This window comes from Ranitomeya variabilis, chromosome 4, assembly GCF_051348905.1.
Source record: "Ranitomeya variabilis isolate aRanVar5 chromosome 4, aRanVar5.hap1, whole genome shotgun sequence".
Classification (NCBI taxonomy): Eukaryota; Metazoa; Chordata; class Amphibia; order Anura; family Dendrobatidae; genus Ranitomeya; species Ranitomeya variabilis.
The window spans coordinates 619,371,895-619,397,758 of record NC_135235.1 but is presented as its reverse complement, the minus strand read 5'-3'; the positions used below and the strand labels follow the sequence as shown (position 1 = coordinate 619,397,758).

The 25,864-nt window shown below is 44.5% G+C and overlaps 1 protein-coding gene across 4 annotated transcripts in view; it reads right to left on the bottom strand.

The window, feature by feature from the left end:
• ABCA5 (ATP binding cassette subfamily A member 5) overlaps nucleotides 1–25,864 on the bottom strand; it is a 172,155-nt gene that overhangs the window by 107,241 nt on the left and 39,050 nt on the right. For 2 of the 4 annotated variants that reach the window (XM_077253451.1, XM_077253453.1), the window contains 7 exons: nucleotides 23,971–24,083; nucleotides 19,689–19,899; nucleotides 11,680–11,826; nucleotides 11,264–11,352; nucleotides 10,128–10,357; nucleotides 8,971–9,112; nucleotides 6,294–6,482 (listed from right to left, as the gene is read on the bottom strand). In XM_077253451.1, the coding sequence (XP_077109566.1) occupies nucleotides 6,294–6,482; nucleotides 8,971–9,112; nucleotides 10,128–10,357; nucleotides 11,264–11,352; nucleotides 11,680–11,826; nucleotides 19,689–19,899; nucleotides 23,971–24,072 (1,110 nt within the window). In that variant the 5' untranslated portion in view covers nucleotides 24,073–24,083. Of the gene's footprint in view, nucleotides 1–6,293; nucleotides 6,483–8,970; nucleotides 9,113–10,127; nucleotides 10,358–11,263; nucleotides 11,353–11,679; nucleotides 11,827–19,688; nucleotides 19,900–23,970; nucleotides 24,084–25,643; nucleotides 25,772–25,864 lie in introns of all 4 variants that reach the window. The other 2 variants (XM_077253452.1, XM_077253455.1) reach the window with 2 other exon arrangements.

Here is a 25,864-nt window from a genome sequence, read left to right as displayed (position 1 = left end):
TTTAACCCCTTTACCCCCAAGGGTGGTTTGCACATTAATGACCAGGCCAAATTTTCACAATTCTGACCACTGTCCCTTTATGAGGTTATAACTCTGGAACACTTCAACGGATCCTGATGATTCTGACACTGTTTTCTCGTGACATATTGTACTTCATGATAGTGGTAAAATTTATTTGATATTACCTGCATTTATTTGTGAAAAAAACGGAAATTTGGCGAAAATTTTGAAAATTTCACAATTTTCCAACTTTGAATTTTTATGCCCTTAAATCACAGAGATATGTCACACAAAATCCTTAATAAGTAACATTTCCCACATGTCTACTTTACATCAGCACAATTTTGGAACCAACGTTTTTTTTGTTAGGGAGTTATAAGGGTTAAAAGTTGACCAGAAATTTCTCATTTTTACAACACCATTTTTTTTTTAGGGACCATCACATTTGAAGTCATTTTGAGGGGTCTATATGATTGAAAATAACCAAATGTGAACCAGTCTAAAAACTGCACCCCTCAAGGTGCTCAAAACCGCATTCAATAAGTTTATTAACCCTTCAGGTGCTTCACAGGAATTTTTGGAATGTTTAAAAAAAAATGAACATTTAACTTTTTTTTCACAAAAAATTTACTTCAGCTCCAATTTGTTTTATTTTACCAAGGGTAACAGGAGAAAATGGACCCCAAAAGTTGTTGTACCATTTGTCCTGAGTACGCTGATACCCCATATGTGGGGGTAAGCCACCGTTTGGGCGCATGGCAGAACTCGGAAGGGAAGGAGCGCCGTTTGACTATTCAATGCAAAATTGACTGGAATTGAGATGGGACGCCATGTTGCGTTTGGAGAGCCCCTGATGTGCCTAAACATTGAAACCCCCCACAAGTGACACCATTTTGGAAAGTAGACATCCTAAAGGAACTTATCTAGATGTGTTGTGAGAGCTTTGAACCCCCAAGTGTTTCACTACAGTTTATAACGCAGAGCCGTGAAAATTTTTTTCCACAAAAATTATTTTTTAGCCCCCAGTTTTGTATTTTCCCAAGGGTAATGTAGGGTTTTTGGGACTCCTAGGGTGAACCCGATGGACCACGGCAACGAACCTCCTTAAGGTGAGCTGGCCTCGTAAACCACCCCCTATACAGGGAGCGTCAGGGGCAGGCCCAAAGGAGACTATTACCACGGATGCTGATACCCGGGGACAGGACATAGGAGAAACACAAGAGGAAAGCGGGAAAACAGGTAGCGGAGGCAGGAGATACCAGGAGGGATAGAAGTGGCACAGGACGAGGAAGATGGATGAAGGATATACAGGAGACACGAAAAATGGAAAACAAACAAGGAGAGGGCACGGACGGACGAAAGGCACAAAGGGGAAATGCAGAGAGGTAACAAAGCAGGAGAGAGCTGGATAGGAAACGCACAGAATGCAGAACAGACTGGCCGAGAACAAGAGGAGCCAGGAAGCAAGGGACCTGAATCTAGTGCGGAGAACAATAGACAAACAGGCAAAGGACAGAGGGAGAGACTACCTGATAAAGGAAGCATCAATAGAACTTCCGGGTCAGGAAACCAGCAGCATCATGGAAAGGAGGAGCGGAACGAACGAAGGTCAGCCACAGGGGGTGCGCGTGCGCCGCTGGAGCCAGAGGGAGGAGTGCGAACGGCCACCGCCGGGAACTAGGAGACAGCAAAGAGACCGGAGGTCGGGAGGCCAGGCAGCGTGCAGACACACCGGGGACGCGTAGAGCTGGACAAAAGCGCCGGAAGAAGACCCAGCTGGAGCGGCAGCAGCGGGAGAAGCACGCCGGGAGAGGTAAGTATGCTGCGAACCAGGTGCGGCAGGCGTCACAGGTAACAGGAGAAATTGGACACCAAAAGTTGTTGTCCAATTTGTGCTGAGTACGCTGATACCCCATATGTTGGGGTAAACCCCTGTTTGAGCTTGGAAGGGAAGGAGCACTGTTTTGCTTTTTCATCGCAGAATTGGCTGGAATTGAGATCAGACGCCATGTCGCGTTTGGAGAGCCCCTGATGTGCCTAAACAGTGGAAACCCCCAATTCTAACTGAAACCCTAACCCAACCACACCCCTAACCCCAACCACACCCCTAACCCCAACACATCCCTAACTCTAATCCCAACCCTAATTACACCCCTAACTCCAACACACCCCTAACCCTATTCCCAACCATAACCCTAACCACACCCCTAACCCTGACACAACCCTAACCCTAATCCCAACTGTAAATGTAATCCAAACCCTAACTTTAGCCCCAACCCTAACTGTAGCCCTAACCCTAACATTAGCCCCAACCCTAACTGTAGCCCTAACCCTAGCCGCAACCCTAACCCTAGCCCTAGCCCTAACCCTAGCCCCAACCCTAATCCTGGCCCTAACCCTAGCCCTAACCCTAATCCTAATGGGAAAATGGAAAAAAATACATTTCTTTAATTTTATTATTTTTCCCTAACTAAGGGGGTGATGAAGGGGGATTTGATTTACTATTTATAGCGGGTATTTTAGCGGATTTTTTGATTGGCAGCTGCCACACACTAAAAGACGCTGTTTATTGCAAAAAATAGTTTTTGCATCTCCACATTTTGAGAGCTATAATTTTTCCATATTTTGGTCCACAGAGTCATGTGAGGTCTTGTTTTTTGCAGAACGAGTTGACGTTTTTATTGTTACCATTGACATTTTTTGATCGCGTTTTATTCTGATTTTTGTGAGGCAGATTGACCAAAAACCAGCAATTCATGAATTTCTTTTTTTTTTTTTGGGGGGGTGGGGGGGTGTTTATACCGTTCCGCGTTTGGTAAAATTGATAAAGCAATTTTTATCCGTGTTTTTGATTGCGTGTTATTCCACTTTTTGTTCGGCGATATGATAATAAAGCGTTGCTTGTTGCCTCTTTTCTTTTTTTTTACGGCGTTCACTGAAGGGGTTAACTAGTGTGATAGGTTTATAGGTGGGGTTGTTACGGATGCGGCGATACTAAATATTTGTACTTTTTTTTTTTTTATTATTATTTAGTTAAAAAAAAATATTGTTCCCATAAATACATTTCTTTAATTAGGAATTTTTTTTTTTTTTGTATACATCTAAATATTTTTTTTTATTTTATAACGTTGTCCCGGGGTGGGGACATCACACTATTGGGTCAGATCACTGATCTGACACTTTGCACATCACTGTGTCAGATCAGCGATCTGCCAAGCAGGGCTGCAGGCTTACCAGCGCCTGCTATGAGCAGGCGCTTGTAAGCCACCTCCCTGCAGGACCCGGAAGTAGCCCCGCGGCCATTTTGGATCCGGGGCCTGCAGGGAGGAGACACTCGGTACATCGCCTTGTACCGAGGGTCTCAGGGAAGCACGCAGGGAGCCCCCTCTCTGCGCGATGCTTCCCTATGCCCCCGGAACGCTGAGATCATCTTTGATCGCAGTGTGCCGGGGGTTAATGTACCAGGAGTGGTCCGTGACTGCTCCTGGCAAATAGTGAGTGCCCGTGAGCGCGGCCAATTGCATATGACGTACTATCCCCTCACTGGGAATTAAGTCCCAGGTCACCTCAACGGGATAGGACGTCATATGGGATTAAGGGGTTAAAGAACTGAAAATGCTCATTTGTGGAATTTGCAGCATTAGGTGGTCACATTCACTGAACAAAAAAGCTATTTAACTCTATTTATAAAACATCCTAACAGGCCAAGTTACATGTTAACATAGGAACCCTTCTTTGATATCACCTTCACAATCCTTGCATCCATTGAACTTGTGAGTTTTTGGAGAGTTTCTGCTTGTATTTCTTTGCATGAAGTCAGAATATTCTCCCAGAGCTGCTGTTTTGATGTGAGCTGCCTTCCACCCTCATAGATCTTTTGCTTGCTGATACTCCAAAGGTTCTCTATAGGGTTGAGGTCAGGGAAGATGGTGGCCACACCATGAGTTTATCTCCTTTTATGCCCATAGCAGCCAATGACTCAGAGGTATTCTTTGCAGCATGAGATGGTGCATTTTCATGCATGAAGATGATTTTGCTCCTGAAGGCACGTTTCTGCTTTTTATACCATGGAAGAAAGTTGTCAGTCAGAAACTCTATATCCTTTGCAGAGGTCATTTTCACACCTTCAGGAACATTAAAGGGCCCTACCAGCTGTTTCCCCATGATTCCGGCCCAAAACATGACTCCTCCACCTCCTTGCTGATGTCGCAGCCTTGTTGGGACATGGTGGCCATCCACTACTCCATCCATCTGGACCATCCAGGGTTGCTCGACACTCATCAGTAAGCAAGACTGTTTGAAAATTAGTCTTCATGTATGTCTGGGCCCACTGCAACCGCTTCTGCTTGTGAACACTGTTTAGGAGTGGCCGAATAGTAGGTTTATGCACCATAGAAAGCCTCTGAAGGATCCTACACCTTGAGGTTCGAGGGACTCCAGAGGCTCCAGCAGCTTCAAATAACTGTTTGCTGCTTTGTAATGGTATTTTGGCAGCTGGTCTCTTAATCCAATGAATTTGTCTGGCAGAAACCTTCCTCATTATGCATTTATCTGCATGAACTCTGTCTGTGCTCTGTTTCAGTCACAAATCTCTTCACAGTATGATGATCACTCTTAAGTTTTCGTGAAATATCTAATGTTTTCATCCCTTGTCCAAGGCATTGCACTATTTGATGCTTTTCGGCAGCAGAGAGATCCTTTTTCTTTCCCATGTTACTTGAAATCTGTGGCCTGCTTAATAATAGTGTGGAACATCATTTTTAAGTAGTTTTCCTTTAGTTAGAATGACCTGGAAAACTAATTATCACATGTGTTTAAGATTTCAGTGATCCATTGAGCCCTGAGACACAATACCATCCAAGAGTATATTTGAAAAACAAAACAATTAAATCTTTATGACACTTAAATCCAATTTGCATAATAATTTGGAACACAGTGTATTCACGCCTCAGGACTAGGGCTATAGGGGTCACTGGGCGCACACAAGACTGTTCCCATTCACTGACAGCAAGCAAAAATCTGAACACATTGGAAGAACGAGGGCGAATGAGCCGTCTGCGGTGGAGGCAGAGATAATCCTGGCAGATCTGAATAACAGATGCCATCTGATGAAATGTCATGTGGTGAATCTGCCAAGGCTTCATGTTCATACTGCGCAGTCGGACCCCTGCTGATCAGAAGGTGATGGAATATACTAGTACTTTATGAGGCAAAAATACCCACTTAAAGGGGTATTCCCATTTTAGTAAGTGATGATATAGCTCTAGGATGCCATCACTTAATAATTGCTGGGGGTCCGAACTATGTGACCCCTGAGAATGAAAGGGCTACTTTAGTCCTGTTTCCTCCTCAACGTTTCTTTCTCTACACTGCGAAGTTCCATGAAGAAAAAAGAGACATAGTAGCAGGGGCATCATGGTGAAGAAAGAAACTTCAGAGACCCCCTCAGCAATTATTAAAGGGGTTCTCTGACCTCCACACAAAATAAAGAGGGGGAAGGTATGGTTCAAATAGCTGGGCATTTTCGCTTCTTCTCCCGGATGCTGGATCTAGGGAAGTTACAGGGAGTGAGTTTGAGGCATCATCACGCCGTTGATCTGGTTCTCAGGTAACTGAGGATAGTTTCCGTCCGTGTGCAGACCACCAGAGCAAATCGTGCTGGACCCTTGTGGGGTAGAACAGTTTTGGAAAAAGAGCAGTTCAGGACCAAACTCCCAATCATCAGGAGTATGCCTCATTATATTAGTGCAGCACCTGGAAGCTGTTAAGTGCGGCTCTGGAGCTGTCCAAATATCTGGATCTATCCATCTGTAGTGCTGCTGTGCTCCTCCGATGCTGCAGAGGCAAAGCTGCCCCAGCTTACAGCGAAGTCGTACTACCAACCCAAACTGTCAATCTTCAGGAGTATGCTTCATTTTATTAGTGCCGCGCCTGCAAGCTGTTTGCTATACAGCTTGCAAGTGCAGCTCTGGAGCTGTCCATCTGTAGTGCCCCTGCGCTCCTCCAATGCTGTAGAGGTAAAGCTGCCATACTACCTGCCCAAAACTGTCAATCTTCAGGAGAACACCAACCTCTAGCAAACAAGAACCTGGGAGGCCAGGGAGCGACGTGACACTGAAGATAGGAGCATTAGTCAACCACTTTAATAGGGACCAATGTGAGAGAACATATCTGTACAACGCTGTTGTATATGCAGGTGCTATATGAATACACATGAGCAAATCTTCTGCTATTACTCCTGTACAGGAACATAGGAATGATCCGTTTCTTCACTATATTGTTGCAACACTCACCTGGGCTATCCCAATCATGAACGTACACTGACAGAATGGACTAAAGAACCAGACGAAAGATTTGGGGAAGTCGCCTTTCATCACAATGAAGATGCCAAGAGCGCCGAGGACCAGCGTGGCCAGGAAGGCGATACCCCCAGCCTGCTTGGCTTTTTTAAAAAGAGGAGTAAGCATCAAAGCAAAAAGGATCTGGAGAAAGAAAACAATAGTGAGGAAGTTGGTAGACGATTTGGCACATAATTTACTGCAGACTCTACAACACCCAGCAGTCCTCAGAATGATCAATCGCTGGGGAAGTAGTGTACCCTTCTTTCATTGGTTATTCTCACCTTCATAGATGGATATTGTCAGATAGTGCTTGAAAAAAAAAGCCCTTTTGCAATGTACTGCTTCTCTCCCCTTCTATATGGATAACACATATTGAGGTGAACTACAAGAGTTAGGGTCAGTCCTGATTGGGTACACCTTGTCGCAGTAGGATGGATTTTATACTTTTTTTTATTAAAACAATGTCAACTATGTACCTTATGCTATGTACATGTACTATTATTAGTTATTTATTTAGTTACTGCAGGGTATTTCCTCACTTTGGTTTTATCTTAGGATTTGTCTGTTAAATGGCCACAGTGTGCCAGTGCACCTTCACATTACACCTATACCAACATATGTTCACGTTCATTTCTTTGGTTTTGCAGGAAGTTGGGGAGGATTCTTGCTCGCTTAAGTAAGTGGGGGCGGGACTCTGTCCTTCTACAGAAGTGGGGGAGCGGGTCTATGCATTTCTACAAGAAGGTCTTTGTACCTCTATATGAAGAGGGGGCGGGTTTTTGTCCTTCTACAGGAACAGAGGGTGGATCCTTTTACAAGAAGAGGGGGTAGGTCTTTTTACTTGTACATAAAGAGGGGCGGGTCTTTGTCCTTGCACATGAAGCGGGGGCAGGTCTTTGTCCTTGCACATGAAGCGGGGGCGGGTCTTTGTCCTTGTACATGAAGCGGGGGCGGGTCTTTGTCCTTGCACATGAAGCGGGGGCAGGTCTTTGTCCTTGCACATGAAGCGGGGGCAGGTCTTTGTCCTTGTACATGAAGCGGGGGCAGGTCTTTGTCCTTGCACATGAAGCGGGGGCAGGTCTTTGTCCTTGCACATGAAGCGGGGGCAGGTCTTTGTCCTTGCACATGAAGCGGGGGCAGGTCTTTGTCCTTGCACATGAAGCGGGGGCAGGTCTTTGTCCTTGTACATTAAGCGGGGGCAGGTCTTTGTCCTTGCACATGAAGCGGGGGCAGGTCTTTGTCCTTGTACATGAAGCGGGGGCGGGTCTTTGTCCTTGTACATGAAGCGGGGGCGGGTCTTTGTCCTTGCACATGAAGAAGGGGCAGGTCTTTGTCCTTGCACATGAAGCGGGGGCAGGTCTTTGTCCTTGTACATGAAGCAGGGGCGGGTCTTTGTCCTTGCACATGAAGCGGGGGCGGGTCTTTGTCCTTGCACATGAAGCGGGGCCGGGTCTTTGTCCTTGCACATGAAGCGGGGGCAGGTCTTTGTCCTTGCACATGAAGCGGGGGCAGGTCTTTGTCCTTGCACATGAAGCGGGGGCAGGTCTTTGTCCTTGCACATGAAGCAGGGGCAGGTCTTTGTCCTTGCACATGAAGCGGGGGCAGGTCTTTGTCCTTGTACATGAAGCGGGGGCGGGTCTTTGTCCTTGCACATGAAGAAGGGGCAGGTCTTTGTCCTTGCACATGAAGCGGGGGGCAGGTCTTTGTCCTTGTATATGAAGCGGGGGCAGGTCTTTGTCCTTGTACATGAAGCGGGGGCAGGTCTTTGTCCTTGCACATGAAGCGGGGGCAGGTCTTTGTCCTTGCACATGAAGCGGGGGCAGGTCTTTGTCCTTGTACATGAAGCGGGGGCGGGTCTTTGTCCTTGCACATGAAGAAGGGGCAGGTCTTTGTCCTTGCACATGAAGCGGGGGCAGGTCTTTGTCCTTGTACATGAAGCGGGGGCGGGTCTTTGTCCTTGCACATGAAGCGGGGGCGGGTCTTTGTCCTTGCACATGAAGCGGGGCCGGCTCTTTGTCATTGTACATGAAGAGTGGGCAGCTCTCTGTCCTAGTACATGTAGCGGGGGTGGGTCTTTGTCCATGTACATTTAGAGTGGGCAGGTCTTTGTCCATGTACATGAAGAGGGGGCGGGTCTTTGTCCGAGTACATGAAGCGGGGGTGGGTCTTTGTCCTTGTACATGAAGAGGGGGTGGGTCTTTGTCTTTCTACAGGAAGTGGGGGTGGGCACGGTCCTTGCTTTCTAAAGGAAGTAGGAGCAGTTTTTGACTCTCTAAAGGAAGTGGATACTGGTCTTTGTCTCTATACAAGAAATGGGTAGTGGGTCTTTTCTTTCTATAAGAAGTCTGGAATTAGTAATTTCTCTCTACAGGAAGTTGAGCTAGGTCTTTTCTTTTTACAGGAAGTTATTTTGTTTCTCTGCGCCTCCTCTCCTGTATATCCAACTTAACACATGTATAACATGCGGCTATCCGTTCAGTGCAAGCCAGTGCATATTGAAAGGCGGGCTGCATGCTGGGAAATAAGGAAAGGAAAGTTCCAGCACCTGTAGTACTGGTACTAGCACTAGTGGAATTGGGAGAATTCCTGGACATATCAGAATTGCACCAAAAACATGTCCGCTACTCACCAAAGAGATCCCGTACAGTGCATACAGCAGAAAGATCAGGAACCAGCTGCTGTGTTTGAATGGGGTGAAGACCGTGGTTATAAAGGCCATGAGCAAAGATATCAGGAGAATAAGAATGATGTACAACAGGACCCAGGGCAACCTGTAAGGAAGACACAGAAAAGGGCAACTCCACAAGCAGAATCGTGAGTGCAACTCAGGATCAGTGCAGGATAAATAATGTAATGTGCAGTGTGTACACAGTGACTGCACCAGAAGAGTGAGTGCAGCTCTGGGGTATAATACAGGTATAAATCAGGATTAGCACAGGATAAGTAATGTAATGTATGTACACAATGACTGCACCAGCAGAATAGTGAGTGCAGCTCTGGAGTATAATACAAGATGTAACTCAGGATCAGTACAGGATCAGTAATGTAATGTATGTACACAGTGAGTCCACCAGCAGAATAGTGAGTGCAGCTCTGGGGTATAATACAGGTATAACTCAGGATCAGTACAGGATAAGTAATGTAATGTATGTACACAGTGACTGCACCAGCAGAATAGTGAGTGCAGCTCTGGAGTATAATACAGGATGTAACTCAGGATCAGTACAGGATAAGTAATGTAATGTATGTACACAGTGACTGCACCACCAGAATAGTGAGTGCAGCTCTGGAGTATAATACAGGATGTAACTCAGGATCAGTACAGGATAAGTAATGTAATGTATGTACACAATGACTGCACCAGCAGAATAGTGAGTGCAGCTCTGGAACATTACACAGGATGTAACTCAGGATCAGTACAGGATAAGTAATGTAATGTATGTACACAGTGAGTCCACCAGCAGAATAGTGAGTGCAGCTCTGGGGTATAATACAGGTATAACTCAGGATCAGTACAGGAAAAGTAATGTAATGTATGTACACAGTGACTGCACCAGCAGAATCGTGATTGCAACTCATCAATGCAGGATACGGTAAGTAACATAATGTGTGAGTGCATCAGCAGAATAGTGAGTGCAGCTCTGGAGTATAATACAGGATGTAACTAAGGATCACTACATGGTTAGTAATGCAATGTTATAAAGTTAACATGCCAGTATGGATCGACACCATTAAAGTGAACACAGAAACAACACTATTAAAGTGAACACAGAAACCTGTCTGTACCAGAAGGCAGTGTCATGGAGCCCCAATATTTTCATGAATTCTTTTAGTTTCTTCTCTTTTTCAGCCACAATATAAGCTGCTGGGGAACATCCAAATGGTGAGAAAGCCATGACCAGACATATGGACATGAGAGCGTGGTAGAAACCGTCCACTTCAACAACAGGCTTCTTCTCCATAACCGTGGCTTTTGGTCTCAACAGATCCTCCCGGGCTGAATAGTTGGTTTTTAGCTGAAGAGAAAGCAACTTGTGAATGACACGACGTTGTTCCAGTCTGGAAATTTTCCTAAATAGTTAGTGCACCCCTAGACCTTACTTTTGCCGCATGCTGTCAGTAGTCTCTCTGCAAAGGTTAACCCTATAAGGAGGCAGACTAGTTTGGTACTTCATGACACAGCACCTATCTGTCTTTTTATCTCAATATTTAAAAAAGCCAAAACTGTAATGTAGTCTTGAACTTTCATGTGGTAGAAATGACACTGACTTTGAACGTTATTTTGTAGGTTGTTACCATTACAACAAAAGGAATTTGTAGTTTTTCTACTTTTGCATAATACAACCACTTGTCACAGGTGCAGCCTCTCATAGGACCTATACGCATCCATTTATTTTTAGGCCCCTCTACTATAGTAATATTAATAATCTTTATTTTTATATAGCGCTAACATATTCCGCAGCGCTTTACAGTTTTGCGCAGATTATCATCCCTGTCCCCAATGGGGATCACAATCTATATTCCCTATCAATATGTCTTTGGAGTGTGGGAGGAAACCGGAGAACCCAGAGGAAACCCACGCAAACACGGGGAGAACATACAAACTCCTTGCAGATGTTGTCCTTGGCGGGATTGGAACCCAGGACCCCAGCGATGTGCTGCTAACTGCTTAGATGCAGCTGTCAGCATTGACTGCAGAATCTAAGGGGTTTTAAGAGTCCGGCTTGGCGTTATCTCTAATCCCAGTCATTAGTGCAGCAAGCTAGCAATATCCAGTTCCTAATCCTGTGCCATCCCAGTACATGTGTTCGAAGGAACTAATCTGGCACGGGAAAATAAGTATCTGCAAACTTTTATTTAATTAGATATCCTTTCTGAAAAGCAGAGTTTCCCTTTAAACCCTTGGTTGGCAGACACCTTACCTTTATAATGGCATAGTCTATACAACCTTGCATCTGGGTGAATCCTGAATGGTGATACTGCAAGGAGTCACACTCGGAAGAATAACAATCTGGTGGAAAAATAAAAATTAGATCGACAGATCAGATGCACATTTTAGGCAGACATCAAGGACTTGACTGCCTTGGTATATATTTTTTTTTTACTGTGTCCTTCTGTATAATAAAGCGTTCTCCTATACAGTAAATATACCCTCCAAATATATATGCCAAAACGGAATACATTGGGGGCTCAGAAGCCTGTCGATATGACATTTACCTAGCTCAGAAATACTAGAGTCTCTATCCATACTACCCTTGGTCCAAGCAATCAGACAAGAGATTAAAAATAGGAAAAAATGAAGATTAACACAATAGGAATACATACTATCCCCTCTTACCTTGTATGTACGGTGCAGGCTTTGGAATGTAGAAGGGAAAGAACATAAGCTTGTAGGACATGGGGTCTTCAAATTTGACACCGACGAAATGCATACGAGAGGCACTGGCAGCAAAAAACTCATCTTCGCTACGATAACGGATGATTTCTAAGTCAGCAAACCAAAGAAAATCAGAAAAATCAGAAGAAAACTCTTTGTGTTGTACTGAAGGGAAAAAAAGGTAAGGTCAATACCTACAGGGTATAAAACTACATGCCAGTAGGGCATCATACAGTTGCTAGCGTACCTGTCATTTCAGGAAACTTTTCAGAATTTGCTATCTTGGGTCTGAATGAGGAATAACACCATTTCTAATCATTATTTAAATTGTACCCTGCATTTATCACCATTTCCCCTTCTGCTAACTCTAATTTTCAATTGTCTCAGAGCCTGTGTGTGGAGATTAGCCGTTATGAGGTCCACACAAAGACATAAGGCATTCCTGTTCTCCTGTTTCTATGTAGTACATGTTCAAAAGGAGCACCACGTAGGACAATATACAGCAGTACTGAGAAGTGTAGCAGTGAATCCAGCACCGGGGTGAGATAAAACACTTACTAGAAAGCGTCAGCATGAATGAGATAGTAGTACTAAGCTGTGAATCAACCACTGGGGGGGACATAAAACACTTAGTAGAAAACAGGATCATAGAAGACATTTTACAGCAGTACTGAACAGTTTAGCTGGGAATCCAGCTTTGGTGTGATAAGTAGTGGCTAGCATTCCTGTCGTTTCAGCAAACATTTCAGAATTAGATGTTGTGTATCGACAGGAAGAATAACACTATTTCTGGTCATTATATGACTTGTAACTTACACTTTTTACCATTTCCCATTTGCATGCACTAACACTCTAATTTTCAATTGTCTCTGAGCTTGTGGGTGAAGATTAGCTGCTGTGAGGTCCCCCATTGTTATGATCTGGTGACCTTGGAGCCGCATGAAAACTTTCTCTGGAGTCGGTGGAACCGCAAATCCTGAACTAACACCGCAACTAGAAGTAGCCGTGGGGTGTGCCTAACAAACCCTAGACACCTCGACACACCCGGAGGACTAAATACCCCTATAGATGGAAATAGGAATGCTATCTTGCCTTAGAGCAGACCCCCAAAGGATAGGCAGCCCCCCACGAATAATGACTGTGAGTAGGAGAAGAATAGACACACGCAGGTAGAAAACAGGATTTAGCAAAAGAGGCCACTCTAGCTAAATAGGAAAGGATAGGACAGATTACTAGGCGGTCAGTATTAAAACCCTTCCAAAAATATCCACAACAGATAATACAAAAAGTTCCACAATCTAACTAAAGACATGGAATGTATATCTGCCACTCCAGAGAATCCAGCAAGACTGAGAAAATACTGACACAATCTAAGCTGGACAAGAAAACACAAAGAATAGCACTGAATTGTGAAGCACCCAGCATGTGTGCCACAGGAAACAAAAACCAGACACTTATCTTTGCTGATTTGGCAGAAAGGCAGGAGGAACCAGGCAGAGGTCCACACCTCCCAACAACAATTGACAACTGGCAAGGACTAATGAATCCTGCACACCTAAATACCCCAGTCAGAACTGCAATCAGCAGACACACCTGACCAGGACTGCAACCCAGGGACAACTGCATTACCACCTACTACCACCGGAGGGAACCCAAAAGCAGAATTCACAACACCCCATACACTACATACAAAGACATAATCTATTCCTGTTCTCCTGTTTCTATGTAGTACATATTCAAAAGCTGCAGCACACAGGACAACAAAACAACAGTACTGAGAAATGTAGCAGTAAGATAAAACATTTACTAGAAAGCATTTTGAATGAAATTAAACAGTAGTTCTAATCTTGGACTCAAGCACTGGGGTGGGATAAAGCACTTATTAGAAAATTGATAAATAGAAGATTTCCCTTCTCGGCGCTTCCAGAGGACCAGGATGGTTTGAAATAAAGATAGTTTGCTCAGTAGGCAATTTATTAGGACACTTAGATAAGAACAAAACAACACGTTTCATCGCGCAACACCTTCATCAGGTATAATATGTGAACAAAATTATGTTTCAGCCAATGGCTGAGTGTCTCGTTCTATTTCAGGCACCTCTGCCCTTAGGGAGGTGCCTCAGCAACAAGTGTTTCCTGTTGCTAGTTCCCAGGATCCCATTACCTGCATGTTATTCCCTGCTTGCACCTTGCTAATTCTGGTTTGTCTCCTCAGTGTACCTATCGAGCTTTCCCACGGCTTCCGAGACTATGCCTACACCACCTGCCTCTCTTCGTGCCAGCTGTCATCCGCTACCTGCTTATTTTCTGCCTGGTTCTCCGCAACCTGCAGTACCTGCCTGCCCGCCAGTCCGGCCAAGTCAGCTGCCACGTACCTGGGGTCTAACTGGAGGTAGCACCCTGCGTCTCCTGAACTTCCATTCTGGCCCTGTTTGAGGGGTCTTACAACAGGAGTTCGGGGTTCGCTTAGTCACTCCCCCTTCGGAGCATCCAGGGTAGTGGTCCCGTGGTTTAGTGAAAATTTCAATAAACGAATGTACACTTCACCATCTGTGCCTCCGTTTCCATTCGTTACAGAGTGCATTTATAAGACACCCAAAGGGTGAGTGCAACAACATATATAATAATTTTTATCACGGTGTATATACACCTACACTTAGATTCTGTGCCCCTTGTCTCCCCTTATATATATTTTTCCGATACACTAATTAGAAAATGGGATCATACAGACATTTGACAGCAGTACTGAGAAGTGTAGCTGTGAATCCAGCCTCTGGTGGAGATAAAACACTAAAAAGCTGCAGCATGGAGAACATATAACAGAACTGAACAGTTTAGCTGGGTATTTAGCTCTGGGGTGCGATAAAACACTTACTACAAAGCATCAGCATGAATCCAATGTGAGAAACGCTTACTAGAAAGCATCAATTTAGCTTGTGAATTCAGCTCTACGGTGAGATAAAACACTTACCCTCACCCCTTGATCCACTAGTTTGTATATTTGGAGTATGGGAGGAGGAGACTTGGGATCATTATATAGACGTTTTTCTGCGCGAGACGCTCTTTATGGCACGGAAGGTGTTGGCGTTGCGGTGGATGGGAAATTCATGTCCTTCTATAAGAGCTTGGATTGACCTGGTTAATTCGATTATTCCATATGAACGCACGCTATATCAAAATAGGGGATGTCCGGGGAAGTTTGAAAAAATTTGGGGCAGATGGAACTCCTCCCACCTCACTCTATAGATATGTCATGGTGTGCATCTCTCTCTTTTATTCCTTCTTCCGCTCATTTCTGGCGGTGGTTGGGGGTATCGCATGGAGGGGCGGGTATGAGGTATGGCGGCGACTTAGAGGTTAGCGTAGATACAGTTCTACATTAAGAGTTTTGGTTGTATAGTCTTTTTATTTACATAAGACATATGTTACAACTGTTCTAACATTTATATGTTTGACAGGGCATAGTTTATATGTAATACATACTATGTTCAATAATCTTGGATACAAATATGTATGTAACACTGTTTAACTTGCTGTTAATAAACGAATTTAAAACATTTACCCTCCATGGTGACGCTTTCAGTATTATAGAACAGTACTGATCAGTGTAGCTGTGAATGCAGCTCTGGGGTGAGATGAAAAACTTACTAGAAAGCATCTGCCCGGAGTATATAAGACACCAGTACTGAGCAGTATACCTGTGAATTCAGCCCTAGGGTGAATTCAAAGACGTAATAGAAAGTATGTAGGATATTATACAGCAGTACTGATCATTGTAGCCGTGAAAGCAGCTCTGGGGTGAGACAGAACACTTACTAGAAACCAGCAGCATGGAGGACATTATATAGAAGTACTGAGCAGTGTAGCTGTGACTATACAATTGGGGTGAGAAAAAAAAACTTGGTAGAAGGATTTAGCCCCTTCTGTCTGCATCTCCCTCCTCAATCCCTGCCCTTTTCAAAACTCCAATAAGTAGCTTTAAACTGATCTGTGTTCAAATTTCCAGTTGTTCTTGAGATATTAAGAGTATTCTTTTGTTTACAGCCCATTGCCTAGGAAACAGACCACCACTGCTGTCCAGCTTGTAAGCACTGTACTGAAGCTTGCTGAGATTAGAAGGTTACAGAGCGCTCCAAAGATCCCGGCCAGCTTCAAAACGTTGCTGAAAAAAAGTCAATTGAAAAGAGCTTGTAAGCACTGTTCATTTTTTGCTGTTTAGAAATGGTGGCCAGTCTCCGAACTGTAATCAAATGTGTTAATATCTTAAGAAGGGCCGATAATTTTAATGAACAGTAATAGCAAAATTGTTTGTATTTAGAAGCATTATCCTACATGAGGATGGGAATAACTTCTCAAAAATATATTGACGTCAGGATGAGGCCTTTTTTTTTTCGGCATCATATTTTGAAAATAATTACTTTTTTTTTTTTTTACAGTTTTGTGGTATAACTTCAGTTTATGAGTTTCACCATTTTTGGAGCACATATAAATTACTGAATAATTTTTAGCTGCTTTTTCTATAGTGCAATCTCCGCGCCATAAAAAATATCACGTCACCCTTACTCTTTTTATTCCTTTTTTGGAAGGTGAGAATAAAAAACAGCAATTCTGACAATTTTTAATTTTATTTTACTGCGTTCACCTTGCAGGTTAAATGAAAGTGATAATTTTATTGTTTGGGTCGTTATGGAAGTGGTGATTATTTTTTCAACATAACGTAATTTCAATGCGTATAAAATTATTTTTTTTCAAGCTTTTACGGTTTAGTCCCACTAGGAGACTTGAACTTCTATGACTGGCATAGTGGACCGAGAGACGCTGCTTGACGAAAGTGGGAGACGCCCCACTCTATGCCATAACTGAGCATATAAACAAAGGTTTTCCTCATTGGAAAATGTTCTGATTTTTTATTTATTTTTTTTAAATCCATCATTCAGTTCCAGAGATATGAGACTTTTTTTTATTCAGAGTCAATTGTGAATGGGGCATGGCTCACAGCATCCTCTGGAGCATGTCTTTAGGCTGTTTGCATAATTAATCTTTGAGCTACACCCCCTTGGAACTATCCATAAAATAGCACTCAATACAAAGGCCCATATCTCTGGAACCGTATAGCGGATTTTAAAAAAATGTAATAGTCAGGAGAGCAGCGGGAATAAAATAAGAGCAAGAGTGATTGGGCCCTGCATTTAAAGGGTTGGGTATGGGGAGTAGGTGCAGGGTTTAGCTACTGTATATATATATATATATATATATATATATATATATAATTTTTTTTATCCAGCGAATGGATTGTTAATAACACCACATTAACTGGAACTCTAGTGCCACCTACTAGAAGTGGCAACCCTAGAAGTCAGTATCAGCCCTTTAACGAGCCTTGTTAAAACCAAACCAGAATCTCAATTTGCAGACAGGTGATTCGGGGTTTTACCCCTCCTCAGTAAAAATCAAGAGATCTTATTTTGCTGTATGAGAGGTGTGGAGACACAGGGGTCATCAGGTGCTCTAGTCTGCTGGCTCGAGACCGCATGTACCAGGGATCATCACACTGGATGCCAGCTCTCCTTTAATCGTGGGCATAATACTACATGGACACCACAGGGTGAGGGTAAAACAATGTGGCAACACTTTACTGAACCACAAAACAGGCGCAAATAACACAGAGAACAGTCCCAGCAAATAAGCAAGATGGTGCAAAATTACAGAGTCTCACCCTTCTGCTGACTCTCTGGGATTAAAACCAGCTGTGACTTCCAGGGCCAACTACACCCACCTGTGGCATGCACAGAGGAGGTAACCACAAGCTTAGAAAGCTGACAGTCTAATGAGGTACAATGCCAGGTGACGGGAGGGTCACAACCTAGCTTCTCCGAACATCTCCAAGGAGCCAGGTGACCAGTGGGTCCCAATCCTGGCTTCTCAACACATATCCATGGGACTCAGGTGACCGGTGGCTCCAAAACCTGGCTTCCCCAAACATATCCATGAGCTCAGTGATGGTCAATGGAACAGATCTGTATTCTCTCAGCCGGGGCCGTGGTCCTCTAAGCTGGCATCCTGTAGATTGTCAAATCTGTATCCCTTGTGATGGAGCCATGATGTCCTGCCTGTGATTTTGTAAAGAGTCTCTGGTTCTCTGGATGTCTTGTTACAGAGGCATATCCATCTTATATAGTTCACAACTGTTGTCCTTCAAGCCATCATCCAGAGGTCAAGAAGAAGGTGTGATGAGATTAAATACTCAAACAATTCGTGTTAATCAATTTTTATAGTTTTTCATCCTGTTTTGCAAGTCATCAAGCCACAGGACCCACAAAATGGTCAATCAACATATTAAGCAAACATCCATTGTTTAATGACCCTGCATCGCAGTCTTGCAAAGATAGCAGACAATAAGCTGTAGGAGCTGCTACAAGAGGCAAACATGAGCCATTCAAAAATATAAAAAATCTACGTTTAAGCATCATATGGCAACAGTGTATGGTTCTTGACCAACTGAAGAAAAAACACATAAATTCAAAAGTCAACAAATAGATAACAGTCTATTCTTCCTGGATTACTGACGTTACGCATGGATAATTAAGAGTAAATGCTGTGTCATCACAAGAGGCCACTGACTGGTGTCTATGGGGTAACCTTTCTCCTTGTGGAGAGTGACATGCCAGTGTAAGGAGACTGTTGAGGGCAGAGCAAAGTACTGCAGTGCGCAGGCGCCTGGCCTCTCTGACCTTTCCCTGCGCACTTACAGTACTTTACGCTGCCCTCAAAAGGGCAGATAAAGTACGCCTGCGCAGGAGCCGAGGCAGAAAGCAAAGAAGATGATGTCATCGTCTGAAGATGGGAGGCGCCGGACCCGGATCGCGACACCCATCGGACAGGACAGAACCAAGACCGCCTCTGGGTGAGTATAACATAACTTGTTTTTGTTATCTTGCAGGTTACATCGGGGGCTTATCTACAGCATTACAGAATGCTGTAGATAAGCCCCTGATTGCCGTGGCCCAGCTTATAGGTGAAAATTGGGGTGACAGATTCCCTTTCACTTTAGACCATGTGTTTAATACATTTCAAGGATTTTATTTGGGGTGTAAATAATTTTAAGGGCAAGGTTAGGGGGACAGATTTTTTTTTTAAGTGTCTGATTATTTTTGAGGTCTATAATTAATTTGAGAGCTTAGGTCGAGGCTATGATCTATTTTAAGGCCTGGAGGACCCAATAATGTATAAATGGTCTGGTCTGGGGTGCGAGTGATTTTTAAGGGCCTTAATAATACTTTGTGTCTGGTTTCTGATTTATTTTACGCATGTTCTTTAACAGTCTAATTTGGCATTTGATTTATTGAAAGCTCTGAAATAGGGTTGAAATTAATTAGTGGTCCAGTATGGGGTCTTCTGCTTAATTTAAGGGTTTGGTTCTCCCAATAGCAAATAATAATTACCGTATATGTGTCAAAGATAGATGTGCCTTGTCATACATAGTGCAGTCACAGTTAAATACTTTTAGCAGCAGCTAAATACTTCAAGCTTCAGATTGTTTGTAGCCTTAGGGTACTTGGTTGATATTTTTTCTGTAAAGGGCACTTAGCACAGAATAGCGTGTAGCCTTAGGATATTTAGTTGATATTTCTTTCAGTAAAGAGCACTTCACATATACAACATTGCAGCTTGTAGCCTTGGGTTACTGAGTTGATATTTCTTTTAGAAAAGGGCACTTGGCATGGAAAAGCTTGTAGCCTTAGGGTATTTACTTGATATTTCTTTCAGTAAAGGACACTTCACATAAACAACCTTGTAACAACTTGCAGACTTCGGGAAATTATTTGATATTTCTTTCAGTAAAGGGAACTTACCTTGGGACCACTGTACTCCAGTAAATGCAACATCTGGAGAATCCATAAGCTAACTTATTTGTAACAAGCACATACAAATCCCCAGGGTTACCCATGATTTTGATATACAGGTATATACCTGAGACAAGACCTGCATTGATACAGTGCAAAGATGCTAACGTCATGATATTGTCTGTCACATTGGTTGCCGGTGTATATCCAACACTGAAGACCTCGGTAACATCCAATTCATCAAGAATCTCATTTGGTGTTGCTTCGTAATGCTTGTTCGGCATGACCAAGACTAAAAGCAGCCATATCAGTGACCAGATTACCGGATAGAAGATTTCCTATATTGAAAGAAGAATTAAGTCAATAATAAATTAGCAAATAGAAGAAGAAAAAAAAAAACACAAATAAAATGGGGTAAGGCTTGTCGTGAGGGAGACTTCAACTCTATATTTTATAGAATACTAAGGGCAGCTCTGGAGTATAATACAGGATGTAACTCCGGATGAGTACAGGATCAGTAATGTAATGTATGTACACAGTGACTGCACCAGTAGAATAGTGAGTGCAGCTGTGGAGTATAATACAGGATGTAACTCAGGATCAGTACAGGATAAGTAATGTAATGTATGTACACAGTGACTGCACCAGCAGAATAGTGAGTGCAGCTGTGGAGTATAATACAGGATGTAACTCAGGATCAGTACAGGATAAGAAATGTAATGTATGTACACAGTGACTGCACCAGCAGAATAGTGAGGGCAGCTGTGGAGTATAATACAGGATGTAACTCAGGATCAGTACAGGATAAGTAATGTAATGTATGTACACAGTGACTGCACCAGCAGAATAGTGAGTGCAGCTGTGGAGTATAATACAGGATGTAACTCAGGATCAGTACAGGATAAGAAATGTAATGTATGTACACAGTAACTGCACCAGCAGAATAGTGAGTGCAGCTCTGGGGTATAATACAGGATGTAACTCAGGATCTGTACAGGATCAGTAATGTAATACATGTACACAGTGACTGCACCAGCAGAATAGTGAGTGCAGCTCTGGAGTATAATACAGGATGTAGCTCAGGATCAGTACAGGATAAGTAATGTAATGTATGTACACAGTGACTGCACCAGCAGAATAGTCAGTGCAGCTCTGGAGTATAATACAGGATGTAACTCAGGATCAGTACAGGATAAGTAATGTAATGTATGTACACAGTGACTGCACCAGCAGAATAGTGAGTGCAGCGCTGGAGTATAATACAGGATGTAACTCAGGATCAGTACAGGATAAGAAATGTAATGTATGTACACAGTAACTGCACCAGCAGAATAGTGAGTGCAGCTCTGGGGTATAATACAGGATGTAACTCAGGATCTGTACAGGATCAGTAATGTAATACATGTACACAGTGACTGCACCAGCAGAATAGTGAGTGCAGCTCTGGAGTATAATACAGGATGTAACTCAGGATCTGTACAGGATCAGTAATGTAATACATGTACACAGTGACTGCACCAGCAGAATAGTGAGTGCAGCTCTGGAGTATAATACAGGATGTAGCTCAGGATCAGTACAGGATAAGTAATGTAATGTATGTACACAGTGACTGCACCAGCAGAATAGTGAGTGCAGCGCTGGGGTATAACACAGGCTGTAACTTCAAATTAGCACTAAATTAGTGATATAGGCACACACCGCCTTCATTTTAAGATTTAGGAGGATATTTCTTTGTTTTGCAGTGTAATCCAGTATTTTTAGATAAAAACATGTGAGACACTTTGTGTGTTCTGTCATAAAGATGAGGCATGGAAGTGGGAACAAATGCGGCAACTGGCAGTAACACTGACGTGATTCTACCTGGAAATGTGCCAGAGCCAAAAGCTCATCTGCGACATCCCAAAGGCACAGCTTACATGACGAGCCTCTCTGCATACAGCAATTACTGTGACTGAGGCTGGGGACTGCTGCTTATGTCAATGAAAAAGGTATAACACGCAGACAAGAAAGCAAATCCTTAATCAGCCCAGAAGAGTTCATAAAAGAATACTGAAATTGTAGAACTGGCACTATACTGGTACTAGCACTACAATGGTAACCTTACTGGTGCTGCAACGTGCCATTACTGGTGGTGCAATTTGCCCTTACTGGTGGTGCAATGTGCCCTTACTGGTGCTGCAATGTGCCGTTACTGGTGCTGCAATGTGCCATTACTGGTGCTGCAATGTGCCTTTACTGGTGGTGCAATGTGTCCTTACTGGTGCTGTAACGTGCCCTTACTGGTGGTGCAATGTGCCATTACTGGTGCTGCAATGTGCCTTTACTGGTGGTGCAATGTGTCCTTACTGGTGCTGTAACGTGCCCTTACTGGTGGTGCAATGTGCCCTTACTGGTGAAGCAATGTGTCCTTACTGGTGCTGCAATGTGCCGTTACTGGTGCTGCAATGTGTCCTTAGGCTACGTTCACATGTGCGTTGCGTCGGGCGCAGGTTCGGCGACGCATAGCGACGCATGCATCATGCGCCCCTATATTTAACATGGGGGCGCATGGACATGCGTTGTCTTGCGTTTTGTGACGCATGCGTCATTTTTGGCGCAAGCGTCAGGGCGCAGAGGACGCTGCATGTTGCATTTTTTTTGCATCCAAAATCAAGCCAAAAATGGACGCATGCGTCACAAAACAATGCGTTTTTGCATGCGTTTTGCATGCGTTGTGCGTTGCGTCGCTGACGCAACGCCCAACAACGCAAATGTGAACGTAGCCTTACTGGTGAAGCAATGAGCCCTTACTAGTGGTGCAATGTGCCGTTACTGGTGCTGCAATGTGTCCTTACTGGTGCTGCAATGTGCCTTTACTGGTGCTGCATGGTGCTTTTGCTGTATGGTGCAGTCGATGGTGCAGCAAAGTGATGTTACTGGTACTGCATGGTGCTGTTACTGGTAATGCACTGGAACACTAGCTACGTCTCTACAGAGCTCATGTAAATAGAAAACCCCAACCTGCCTGCAACATAAGTAACCCGAACTTGCGTTTGGCTCATCATTCAGTTACTGTGAGACAACCGATACTAGAGGAGGGGGCTGGACGATGTAAAGCTAAAAATGTCCACTGTGCAAATGGGTAATCCAGCTGAGTGCCTTGGGACGGGCTCCGCTCACCAAATAGTAACTCTCTGTCAATAGCCGGGTGGGGGGAAGAAGAGTTCAGCAATTTGATTATGGCTTTCCTAATGTTATCATTATGGAGCTGCACTGTAAATATAAAAGCGTCTGTTAATCCCTTTGGCCTTTGGTGGTAGATTAGGGGCCATCGTAGACAGCTCGAGTGGGTCAGATGTGACTACTGGATTGCTCGGATACTCAGCTGAACCATCATTGAGATAAAAAGCATTATAAGATGCCTGGTCATTCTTGCACTTCAGGAGCGCACGGCTCCCCTGCCTCACAGCTTTCTAATGCTGGGGGGACGATGCGCTCCTGCTGATTGACGGTTCGGACCAGAGGCATGGCCGCACCGCTGGCCTGAACTTTGCCTCTGCAGTGTGGGATGGGAGCAGGATCTGGAGAGCACTTACAAGAGCATACTGCTTGCCTAAGAAACTGGCCACCTCCGATAACCAGCAGAAGTGGACGGTAACCTAAGCACCAATCAATAAATTATTGAAGTCTCAGGACTTTGAATAAAAGTTTCTGTTTTTTGACAAGCAATTTGCAATGTCATCTACTTTCGATGATGAGACAGCTCCTTTAATGATGAAGTCAGAACAGACCAGTGAAAGTATGATCCTTCTGACAACTATAGCCAGCTTTCAGGTAACTCCACAAGGGACAAAAATATTTCAGATTTTACCTTCGGATTGGCAATGGTTTTAACAAATTTCATTCACATTTGCAGAAATTCACCTTATGGAAATTGTATGTCAAATGTGCCGATTTGTGGTGGTTTAAAAACTAAAAAAAAAATCTGCAATCAAAGTTTTCAAAATTCGCATTGGATTACCAGCGGATCTGCTGCAAAAGCTGCAGGTGACCGCTCCTGTTTTTTCCAAGTCCCCAGACCAATTCTTTTATACTAGCCGCCAACATGCACGTGTGGTCACATAATCAAAGAGCCAGAAGAATAGAGACCAGCTAGACGACCAGGGAAGAGCAGAAGATTAGGAATTGGAGTTTCCGCAGTCACAAATCTGCACCAAAATCCACAAGGTTTGGTCAGGACTTGTTTAGTGGATTTTCCTACGGATTCTTGGTTGGACCCAACCTTAAGCTTGTAAGATATGTGTTTTTTTTTTTCTTCCTCGTATTATTACACAGCATTTTCCATCTATGGCAACGAGCACACATTCCCCTGTGTTTCCCAGAGAACGTGAAATAGATGCAGAGCTGCAGAGAAAATCTCTCCGACGTACCTGCAAGGTGTCCTTCTTTGTCCTACATTTCACTAAGTAATTCTTGTACAGGAGAGTTCTGGTCTGCGCCCATATGCCCACATCTTTCATGTCGGAGGACATCTTATAAAAACCTGCAAATAGAAAAAGGACAAGTTCTCAGCACACATTATATGGACAGAAATATTGTGCCCCCTCCACATTCCACCCACAGAAGCTTTTATCACCTTACATTCTACATCCATAGACAGTGGCGTAACTACAAAGTTATGGGCCCCGGTGCGAACTTCCAAATGGGGCCCCCCCCCTACCTCCGTGACGCCCCCCCACCCCCTTCCCCTAGATACGCCTCGGACTGTTGCAGGAATCTCCTGCACTGCAACATGGTGTTGGGTGCCAGCACAGCCCGCACAGTGGTATATCCAGCACAGCCCGCACAGTGGTATATCCAGCACAGCCCGCACAGTGGTATATCCAGCACAGCCCGCACAGTGGTATATCCAGCACAGCCCGCACAGTGGTATATCCAGCACAGCCCGCACAGTGGTATATACAGCACAGCCCGCACAGGGGTAAATACAGCACAGCCCGCACAGGGGTATATACAGCACAGCCCGCACAGTGGTATATACAGCACAGCCCGCACAGGGGTAAATACAGCACAGCCCGCACAGGGGTATATACAGCACAGCCCGCACAGGGGTATATAGAGCACAGCCCGCACAGGGGTATATACAGCAGAGCCCACACAGGGGTATATACAGCAGAGCCCGCACAGGGGTATATACAGCACAGCCCGCACAGGGGTATATGCAGCACAGCCAGCACAGGGGTATATAGAGCACAGCCAGCACAGGGGTATATAGAGCACAGCCAGCACAGGGGTATATAGAGCACAGCCAGCACAGGGGTATATACAGCACAGCCCGTACAGGGATATATAGAGCACAGCCAGCACAGGGGTATATACAGCACAGCCCGCACAGGGGTATATAGAGCACAGCCCGCATCTCATCCCCCCCCCCCCCCGATAATGGCCCCACAGTCCGGTGAAAAAGAAAAAAAAAAACTCTCCTCACCTTTCCTTTTGCCCGCGCTGCTCCTGGTGGCTGCAGTCTGCCCAGGACACTGCAGGTGCGCGATGATATGACATCATCGCGCACCCGCAGTGTACTGTCAGAGGCAGAGCGGGGAATGATGGGAGAGGGAGCGTCAGGTGACGCTCTCTCCTCCATCATTGCATTGAACTATACCGGTGTCATAGACGCCGGTATAGTTAAATGCGGCGGCGGCGGCGGCGGCGGGGGGAGGAACAGTGCAGCGGCCCACTACTGGCATCGGCTCTTCTGGCATTTGCCAGAAGTGCCCGATGTCCAGCCCGGCCCTGCCCTGACCTGCCGGCCCGGGGCCCCTGACCTGCGGGGCCCGGTCGCAATGGCGACCGCTGCGACCGCGGTCGTTACGCCCCTGTCCATAGATATTAAAGGGGTTGCCAGGCTTTGCACTCTGTGACAGCAGACTTGTGAATCGTCACGGCATGCAGTGTGTGTGATGTCAGGATTTTCCAGTGGTGGCCCCGAGAGTAGGAGGGCGTGTGACCGCAAGTATGCGATTTGAATACATGCAGTCATGTGCAGACTAGACGTGGGCACACATCTAGTCGGATTGTGGCTGGCAGTATGAAGATCACATACCTGCAGTGGGTCACACGACAGCCCACTCACGGCACCGGAGAATCCTGACAACACGTACTGTGAGGCTTCACAAGTCTGTAGTCACATATAGTGAGCTGAAGCCTGAACAACCCCCTTAAATAGGTTCCCTAGGTAAAAAAAATAAAGAAAATGTCATTATGACTACATTTCTAAAAACATTTAATTAGCAAATCACAATTTTTTGTCAAAGGAGGTAATCA